Genomic DNA, 9,894 nt, shown 5'->3' with positions numbered 1-9,894 from the left:
CCCTGTCCCTGGCGAAATATTAACCAGTTACCAATTTGGGGTGTTTTTTTGGTTTGCTCTTTTTTGGCCACACCCAGGCATTCGGAAGTTCCTGGGCCAGGGATAAAAACTGTCCAAGGCACAGCAAGGAGAACACCAGATCCTTAACCACTAGGCCACCACAGAACTCCGGTTTTTCTTTTTCTTTTTGTCTTTTTAGGGCTGCATCCTCGGTATAGAGAGGTTCCCAGTCTAGGGGTTGAATCAGAGCTGTAGCCACCAGCGTATGCCACAGCCACACAGGATCCGAGCCGTGTCTGCGACCTACACCAAGCACAGCTCATGGTAACGCTGGATCCTTAACCCACCCAGCAACGCCAGGGATCAAACCCATGTCCTCATGGATACTAGTTGGGTTCATGAACTGCTGAGCCCTGACGGGAACTCCCTATTTTTTTTTTAAAGACTATTTTCTAGAGCAGTTGTAGGTTCACAACATAATTGAGAGGAAGGTACAAGATTTCCTATATACCTCCTGTACACCCAGAGTCTCCCCCATTATCAACCCCCGCCCCATGGTACATTTATTACAACTGATGGACCTACACTGAGACATCATTACCAACCAAAGTCCACGGTTTACCTTAGGGTTCACTCTTGGTGGTGCACATTCTATGGGTATGGAAAAATGTATACTGACATGCATCCACTATCATAACATCACACAGAATAGATTCTCTGCTGGGAATTCCTGTCATGGCTCAGTGGTTAACGAGCCCAACTAGGATCCATGAAAATGAAGGTGCGGATCCCTGGCCTTGCTCAATGGGTTAACGATCCAATGTTGCCATGAGCTGTAGTGTAGGTCACAGACAGAGCCCAGATCTGGTGTTGCTGTGGCTGTGGTGTAGGCTGCCAGATGTCACTCCAAGGAGGTTTGACCCCTAGCCTGGGAACCTCTGTATGTCTCAGATGTAGCCCTTAAAAGACCAAAAAAAAAAAAAAAAAAAAGAAGAAGAAAAAAGAAAAACAAAGCTAAAAGAAACAGTTTTTTGTTTTTTTTTTAATCTCTTTGGAACAAGAAAGGACTGAGAAATAAGCTAGGTTTCTTATGTGCCACCCGCCCTAAGTCACAGGCCCCCCCCTTAGGCCTTTACACAAACATGGCCTTCACACATCTCCAAAAGAGAAGAGCCTGGCTAAATGCACCACCACATCCTAACTATTTCCTTTACTCAGCACCATTAAATGTATCAAAGAAAAACTTTTTCTTTTTTTAACTCGAAATAGATAAGATCACAAATTCTTAAGAGCAGTATATTTAATACATTCATAAGATTTCAAATGAATACATACATGCTACAGGTTTTCATCTTTCCTTGGACAACACAAGAAACACAGTACTCAAATTGCAAGTTTTAACAGGAACATGAAATCTCATTTTGACACAAAGGTTGAAAAAAACAGTAATAAAGCCAACCTTGAACTCATCTAGCACCGTAAGATCCCTTAAATCTCTACCCTATCCCATTCTCAAAATCATAGGCTGCCTTCTATACCAGCATTTCCTTTTCCCTACGAAACAATTCAACCAAAATTAAAAAAAAAAAAAGAAAGAAAATTATAAGTGTGTCATTGAATGAGTACAACAGGCTGAAAAAAAAAAGCCAACTTACTTGCCAAATGTTGAAAGAGTAGAATATTAGGTGGGAAAACTGTAAGGCATTTGATTCACTCACTTCACTCTTATAGCAGAGCACAGGGACTATGCTCAAAGGTTAGCAGAAGGAACTAATAAAGAGACCAAGAGATATCCCAACCTTATTTATAAAAGGAAGGCTGTACGCATGTCTCTGAAGAGTTTATAATATCATGGAAAAATATTTAAGTTATAAAGTTAAATAAGAAAGTAGAATACAAAACTGTATATGCAGTATGATCTCAGTTATGTAAAACCGAACCAAACAAAAGCCCTAAAAAAGGCTGAAAGTCCAAAATGTTAAGTTAGTATTTAAGTAGTGTACCTACTTGGATCTTTTCTCTTCCTTTTATTTTTCTCTTTTCCAAAAATTTTCTCTACAGAGAAGATTTCTGTTTTAACAATCAGTTACCCAAAAAAGGATGCCTGATAGAAGTACTGAATTTGAATCAATGAATTTAGGTCCATCCTGCAGGAGAGGGTTTGTACATTTATAAAACTAGAAAACATTCCTGGCTACCCTCTGAATCCATGGTGTGTGAGCAATAACTTCCCAGAGGCTGGAGGGCTTCGTCCTCTTCTGCAGCCAGGTGCAAAGTGTCACCAGATCCTGCCTGATGAAAACTGCTGAATCGAACAGAAATGTCATGGGTTTACAAAAGGGAAAAGAAATACCCATACTTGGCAAAAACCTATTTATAGTTGCGGGAGTAGCTCCTTTATCCTATAATTAAACAAGGGTTCATTTTCTTGAAGCTATTCTCTCCTAACCTCTGTGCAGATATCATGCTTCAGAAAAGCTATCATCACAAGAACTGTAGAAAGCACATTCTGTTTTAGAAACAAAACCGCCCTGCAAGAATGGCAGACTGAGAAAAGCGAAAAATTAGAAAATTATAAAAACTGCTGTCTATAAAAATGATCTCCTTTAAAATATTTGTTTACTGTACACGCTTTAGGTCCCCATTACCCCACCCCCACCCCACAAAAAAGGTCAAAACCTCTAAACACCAAAGCATTGGCTGATTTGTCCATTCAACAAACACTGACTGAAGGCTCAGGATGTGTGAGGCACTGGGGTCTCAAAGAGTAGATGGATTTGTCCCCATCTCAAGGACATCGTGGTCTCTCAGAGCGGGAGGTGGACACATCACCAACCACAGTGCAGTCAAGAAAAGCAGATACCTCTGCTTTCTCACAATTCAAGGAGCCACAATTCTCACTGAATGACTTACACCAAAGTCCATACACAGAAACTTTCCTGACTCAAGAGGAGGCAAAAATGCAACTACTTTTCCCTTGATAAATACTTCTAGAAAGGGCAGGCATTAAATTACATTTTGTGATATTTGCCCTTCAACATCACAATGCCTAGTGAGGTCAGTTAACGTTCTTTTAAGCAGTGGAGCATTTTTACTCCAAGCATTGAGACACCTTGAGGCCTGGAAAAAGTGACCAGTCCTAGACCTAGATCAAGACTCATCAGGACCGTTAAAAGCTGAGAGCCAGGAGTACACATTTCAGTTAAAGTCTTCAGTCTCCCCTGCCGTCCGCTGATTTTCCATATGCTCCTGCTTCAGTCGCTCCAGGTCCTTCCACACATTTGGGTGGTCTTCCAGATCTTCGTAGAGTGATCTTGCGATGTCCAGCCTCCGGTAATTCTCAGGCCTGACTAGGCTTCGCACAACCTGGAGGCATCGTTCTTTGAGGGTATACACTGAAAGGGCAGAAAATGGAATCTCAGCAGCAGACTCGGCCCAGGAATGAGGGATGAGCAAACCGCGACAATTACATTTGCTACAGCTGAACCTCACGCTGGACAAAAAAAGTGAGTACACAGGTGGCGGCAGAGTTTAAAGTGATGGACATCTCACGGTATTCGTGACCTTATGTAGTAACTTCCCTTTCGAGTACCCTGGACCTGGGATATGCATGAACTAAATGAATGTGGGCAAATTGACCTTATGGCAATTCCCGGCCTTAGCCTTAAAAAGGCCCAGCAATGTTCACTTTTACGCGCTTAGGAGCCCCGAGCTACCCAGAAGGAAAGACCACACAAAGAGGGCCAGGCCCTGAAACAACAATGGGAGAGAGGCCCAGTGCCCAGCCAACCTGCCAGCAGAAGGCAGCCACACCAGTGACCCCCAGTGAGCAGAATCACCACTGAGTTGAGCTCAGCCCAGGCTGCAGAATTATGAACAAATAAAACAGTTGTTATTAGTTTAGGGGTAGCTGTCATACAGCAATAGATAACCACAAGAGTGTGTAACTGGATTTTGGGGGAATTCAAATCCAATATTAAACTCAATGGGGAACTTACTTTTTTTTTTTTTTTCGGCTGTGTGTGCCTGTGGCATATGAAAACTCCCAGGGCAGGGACTGAACCCGCACCACAGCAGTGACCCAAGCCAGAGCGGTGACAATGCCCAATCCTTAACCTGCTAGGCCACCAGGGAATTCCCCGTCTTACTTTTTAGAAAGACAGGCTGCTGAAATAAGTAGAGGCTACGCTACTTTAAGGAGCCCAGCCCTTAGTGATTTTTGTCTGATGTTGGGCAATGTATCCAAACTTTCTACATCCTATTCTCCACTGTAAATAAAATGGAAGTAATCTATTTGTATGCTCTATGTTGAACAAAGATGTCATGGTGTCTCAATAGCTCTTTGGGTTTGTCAAGAGCGGGCTAAATTAAAATACTTGATTGTAGGAGTTCCCGTCGTGGCGCAGTGGTTAATGAATCTGACTAGGAACCATGAGGTTGCAGGTTCAATCCCTGGCCTTGCTCAGTGGGTTAAGGATACGGTGTTGCCGTGAGCTGTGGTGTAGGTCACAGACACAACTCGGATCCCACGTTGCTGTGGCTCTGGTGTAGGCCGGGGGCTACAGCTCTGATTAGACCCCTCGCCTGGGAACCTCCATATGTCGCGGGAACAGCCCTAGAAATGGCACAAAGACAAAAAATAAAATAAAATAAAATACTTGATTGTAGAAGTATGACTGCATCCTGTTTCCCCGGCCTTACTGCAGAATTATGCCCTGGAGTCTCAGGAGAAGAAAAGGTGAGAAAATGAGATATTGTGGTTTATTTATGACTTTTAGCATTGTATCTTTTTTTCTGGTTGCACCCACAGTATACAGAAGTTCCTGGGCCTATGCCACAGCTGTGTCAATGCTGGATCCTTAAACCACTGTGCTAGAGCAGAAATATTTTTTAAATAATAATAATAATAATTTTTTTTTGTCTTTTTTGCTATTTCTTGGGCCGCTCCCGCGGCATATGGAGATTCCCAGGCTAGGGGTCCAATTGGAGCTGTAGCCACCAGCCTACGCCAGAGCCACAGCAACAGGGGATCCGAGCCACGTCTGCAACCTACACCACAGCTCACGGCAACACCATATCCTTAACCCACTGAGCAAGGGCAGGGATCAAACCCGCAACCTCATGGTTCCTAGTCGGATTCGTTAACCACTGCGCCACGATGGGAACTCCATAATTTATTTTTGTTCAGCCACACCTGAAGCATGTGGAAGTTTCCAGGACAGAGATCAAACCCATGCCACAGCAGCAACCTGAGCCGCTGCAGTGACAACACTGAATCCTTAACTCACTGCACCAATTTCATTCCTATCCTTTAATGAAATTTAACCCAGTCGAGCTCCAACTGCCAACCAGAAGTTAAAGAAAAATCATCAGTGGAGTTCCCACTGTGGATCGGTGGTAACAAACTCAACCAGCATCCATGAAAACGCAGGTTCAATCCCTGGCCTCGCTCAGTGGGTTAAGGATCCAACATTGCCATGAGCTGTGGTGTAGGCTGCAGATTTGACTCGGATCTGGCATTGCTGGGCTGTGGTGTAGGCTGGCAGCTGCAGCTCTGATATGACCCCTAGCCTGGGAACTTCCATATGCCGGTGAGGCCCTAAAAAGACAAGCAAATGAACAAACAAAAAAGGATGATCTTTTGGGTTAAAAAAAAACCAAACTACTGGAGTTCCCTGGTGGCTCAAGGGGCTAAGGATTCAGCGTTGTCACTGTTGTGGCTTGGGGTGCTGCTGTGATGTGGGTTTGATTCCTGGCCCAGCAATTTCTGTATGCCACACGTGCAGCCAAAAAAAAAAAAAAAAAAAAAGAAAAAGAAAAAACCCAAATACCTGCAGCTTTGTAAGGTTCAAACTAATATGTGTTTCAAGGCTGTGGGTATACAAAAGTGAGCAATAGAAGTTAAATGTAGGAATTTTTGCCTTGGAGAATACCGTTAAAGAGTAAATTCTGCAGGAATTCCCTAGTCATAGAGCGGATTAAGAATCTGGCACTTTCACTGAGCACCTTGGGTTGCTGCTGAGGCACAGGTTTGATCCATGCCATGGGTGCAACTAAAAAATAAAAAGTAAGATGGAACATTAGTACCTGGTAGTGTGATATTGGCAAAAATCGGCTGTCCATCAACATTGAGAGATGGCACAAATAGTTCAGTTTGGTTAACTAGAAGCCCATCGGATGTCCCAGCATCTCGGAAGAGCCAAAGGTGACCTGTTAAGACAAGCGAGGTTTTATAGCCACGCACCTATTTCCTTCATCTCCCCAGATTAACACTGAAATATTTGCCTCTCGTTCTGCTTAAATTCTATACCTAGCCCTTCCAATAATGTTATCTTACTCAATCCTCACAACAGACCCAGTTACAGATGAGGAAAAAAGGTCTGAGAAAGCAAGGTGACTCCCTCAAGGCAAAAGGACAGTAAGCAGAAGATCAAATACTTAAGTCTCCAAAATCTGCACCCTTTCTGCTACCATGGGGCAAAAGCACAGCCTGTGAACTGCAAATCACACCAATGCTGCAAACTAAAAGCAGAGAAAAGGTCATCAACTCCTCAGATCTGTGCTTCTCAAGAACAGGAAGGTACAAAAACATCAGGTTGAGAGAAAAAAGCCAGACAGAATAGGACACATTCTGCAGGAAGAGATCAAACTAGTCAATGGTGTGAAAAATCAGAAGAGTGTAAAGGGGCAGGAGGGAACTTTCTGGGATGGTGGAAAGATTCTATTCTGTAACTTGATCTAGGTGTTGTCAAAACCCATCAAACCCTAAGATCTGTGTATTTTACTATATGTAAATTACACCTGAATTTAAGAAACAAATATATCTTTTTTTTTTTTTAAGGGCTGCAGCGGCATATGGAAGTTCCAGGCTAGGGGTCAAATCAGAGCTGCAACTGCCAGTCTATGCCACAGCAACTCAGGATCCAAGCTGTGTCTGCGACCTACACCACAGCTCATGGCAACACCAGATCCTTAACCTACTGAACAGGGCCAGGGATCGAACCCACATCTTCATGGATACTAGTCAGGTTCATTACCGCTGAGCCACAGTGGGAACTCCCAAAACAAATACATCTTAATCAAAAAAAAAAAAAAAAGGAGTTGTTCCCATCGTGGCTGAGTGGTTAACAAACCCAACCAGTATCCATGAGGATGCAGATTCGATCCCTGGGTTAAGGATCTGGTGTTTCCATGGGCTGTGGTTTAGGTCCCAGATACGGTTCAGATCATGCATTGCTGTGGCTGTGGCGTAGGCTGGCAGCTATAGCCCTGATTTGACCCCCTAGCCTGGGAACCTCCATTTGCTCAGGTGCAGCCCTAACAAGACAAAAAAAAAGGAGAGTGAAAGGAGACAAATCCCCAGGACTAAGACTCGGTTTAAGGAGGGAGGAGTTTGTCTCAGAATAAAAACAGTATGTGTTTCTAGGGCACAAACTTGCTTGAAGATTTGGTGGGAAAATTTAAGAAATGTAAAGTGGGAAGTTATTTTTTTTTATTGAACTAAAATACACATAATATAAAACTATTTTAACCATCTTAAGTGTATAGTTTAGTAACATTAAGTGGATCTGCACAGGAAATAATTTTTTTGAAATGTTTATATTAAATCAGGAACAAATAAATTTTGGAGAAGGATGCAAAATCCACACAATTTCCTAGAAAAAATAGGAGACTACAGAAATGTTGATGCCTGGCAGAACTGTGTTCTTCCTCATTTGATATTAAGGGAACTTTGATGTAAAAGTTTAAAGAGCATTACTAAGTACACCACCCTCAAGGAAAAAAAGATCCACGGAGATCCTGCAAGGGGAGTTCCTGTAGTGGCTCAGCAGAAACAAATCAGACCTGGAGTTCCCGGTTGTGGCGCAGTGGTTAACAAATCCGACTGGGAACCACGAGGTTGCAGGTTCGATCCCTGGCCTTGCTCAGTGGGTTAAGAATCCAGTGTTGCCGGGACCTGTGGTGTAGGTTGCAGAGGTAGCTCAGATCCCGAATTGCTGTGGGTGTGGTGCAGGCGGGTGGCTACAGCTCCAATTGGACCCCCAGCCTGAGAACCTCCATATGCCTCGGGTGCGACCCTAAAAAGACAAAAAAAAAAAAAAATCTTGCAAGGAAGGTAGTGAAAATTAAGCAAGTATTAACTTCTCTTCTTGAAAGCGAAGGAAGATGACTGCCTCCTTGGGCAGTAAAGCCTAGATATCCCCCACCTGGGTTACTAGGACAGTTTCTTAACCTTTACCAGTAGTCTTTCCCCTCCAAACCACTTTGCCACCTGGTAAGCTTTTCAGTGTTATGTCAGGCAACGCCATTTCCCTGCTTAAAACTTTCAATGGCCCCATTTCTCAGGGATAAAGTAAGCTTTCAGGCTTCCTCTCCCACCATTCCATACCCTCTCCTCTCCCCAAGACCCCAGGTGGTAGGTTCACTCTGCCTATTACTCTCACCTCCCGTCCCGGTTGGTTAGATCCCATTCAAACCCTGCAGAATTCTCTTTCTCCGAAAGCGCACACCCCTCCCTTTCTCTGAGCTGGTGCCCCGCCGAACTCTGCTCCAACCACAACACTTAGGACACTGGCTAGTTCTTATCTATTTATGCATTTGTCTCGTCTACTGCACTGGACCATGTACTTCATGAACGCAGGGATCTGAGGCGGAGCTGGCCCACTGGGCATATCAGAGGATATGAGATTCTCCCCTTCACACACAGAACAAATGGGCGTCAGGGATGGAATACACATGTGGCCATCATCAAATGCAAATTATTCAGTTTTAGAACAATGGGCTGTCACGTACTGGCAGCGTCAACTTGGATCCGTTAACAACCTCTCTGGGGCCTCAGTTACTCAAGGGTAAAATGGGAATACTAACGACAATAGCATCTGCCTTCCCGGATCGGGAGGGGACTCGGTGAGACGTGCCACCGTTGGTTGCCGTTGTTATCAGGCCTGGAGCACTGGGCGCAGCTCAGCACGGGCGACGGCAGGCGCTCGCTGCCCACGGGGACAAAGCGGCGGCGCGGCCCGCCGCGACAGGACGACCCCGGCCAACCTACCTCGGTAACTGTGGATGCGGCGGCCTGTGCCGGGGGGGAGCGTCGGGTAGGGCTGCGGCTCGCCGTCGAAGTTGAGCCACACGGGCAGCACGACGCGCGGGCTGCGGTTGCAGAAGATGACCTGGGACGGCTCCCGCGAATTCACCGAGCGCAGCACAGGCCGGGACCGCCCGGCCTCCATCTCCTTGGCGCTCAGCTCTTTGCAGTCAGACTCTTCCGTGCCAGACTCGGCGCCCGCCTCCTCCGCGCCGGCCCGGGCCTCTTCCGCGTTCCCCGCCTTCCCAGCCTTCCGGGGCATTACGTCGGGCAGCCTGGACTACCCGGGCCTCGCCGGGCGGGGCGGGGCGGGGCGGGGGCGGGGCGTGCGTGCGCGTCCCCGGGCCTGCGCGCTGTTTTCGCGCGCGCTCGATGGAGAGGGTGGGCTACACCCCCTAAGATGGCTGGTTTGAGGCTGCGCGCATGCGCAGCTGCATCCTCTAACCAGGGGCCGAGACCTCGCTGAGGCCGAGGCTATCACTGGCTATCCGGATGCCCGGTTTCCCGTATAAGTTGGATTTATGTGCGACCCATACGTTTTTGGCACAGCGTTCTTTAACTCCATTCATTCTCTTAAGACCTTCGTGGTTTTTGTTATATCCTGCCCAACATCTGCGCTGTTTAATAATTTTCTCATTGATCATTTTTCTCTTTTGTCTCCATTTTGGGTCACAAAATTCGAATTTTGCACAGAAAAGTAGAATAAAGTGAAAATTTAGCTATCATCCCACTTTACCCAGCCACCTAGAGGTCCCTGGAGGCAACAAATATCATCAGTTTTTTTGTTCTTCCCTTCCAAGTTGTTC

General features: G+C 45.6%; 1 protein-coding gene across 2 annotated transcripts; it reads right to left on the bottom strand.

Moving 5' to 3' along the window:
- Positions 1–1,282: 1,282 nt before the first annotated feature.
- Positions 1,283–9,391, bottom strand: VHL (von Hippel-Lindau tumor suppressor). 2 transcript variants are annotated; one of them, XM_047780704.1, is made up of 3 exons: positions 9,053–9,391; positions 6,088–6,210; positions 1,283–3,395 (listed from the first exon to the last, which is right to left on the bottom strand). In XM_047780704.1, exons 1-3 carry the CDS (start codon positions 9,348–9,350, stop codon positions 3,199–3,201), a joined length of 618 nt encoding a protein of 205 aa, XP_047636660.1. In that variant the 5' UTR covers positions 9,351–9,391; the 3' UTR covers positions 1,283–3,198. The 2 variants fall into 2 exon arrangements, with proteins under 2 accessions (XP_047636660.1, XP_047636669.1); XM_047780713.1 differs by lacking the exon at positions 6,088–6,210.
- Positions 9,392–9,894: the final 503 nt, after the last annotated feature.

The sequence above is a fragment of the Phacochoerus africanus genome, chromosome 1 (genome assembly GCF_016906955.1).
Source record: "Phacochoerus africanus isolate WHEZ1 chromosome 1, ROS_Pafr_v1, whole genome shotgun sequence".
In the NCBI taxonomy this organism is placed as follows: domain Eukaryota; kingdom Metazoa; phylum Chordata; class Mammalia; order Artiodactyla; family Suidae; genus Phacochoerus; species Phacochoerus africanus.
The sequence above is the reverse complement of the archived record's forward strand: the minus strand, read 5'-3'. Positions and strand labels throughout refer to the sequence as shown.

Excerpts from the sequence above, each read along its gene's own strand:
- VHL (XM_047780704.1), bottom strand. The coding sequence starts at position 9,350 with ATGCCCCGGAAGGCTGGGAAGGCGGGGAACGCGGAAGAGGCCCGGGCC. Across the intron at positions 6,211-9,052 it reads CCGCATCCACAGTTACCGAG|GTCACCTTTGGCTCTTCCGA; the intron begins GTAGGTTGGCCG and ends TTGTCTTAACAG. Across the intron at positions 3,396-6,087 it reads TGCCAATATCACACTACCAG|TGTATACCCTCAAAGAACGA; the intron begins GTACTAATGTTC and ends CTGCCCTTTCAG.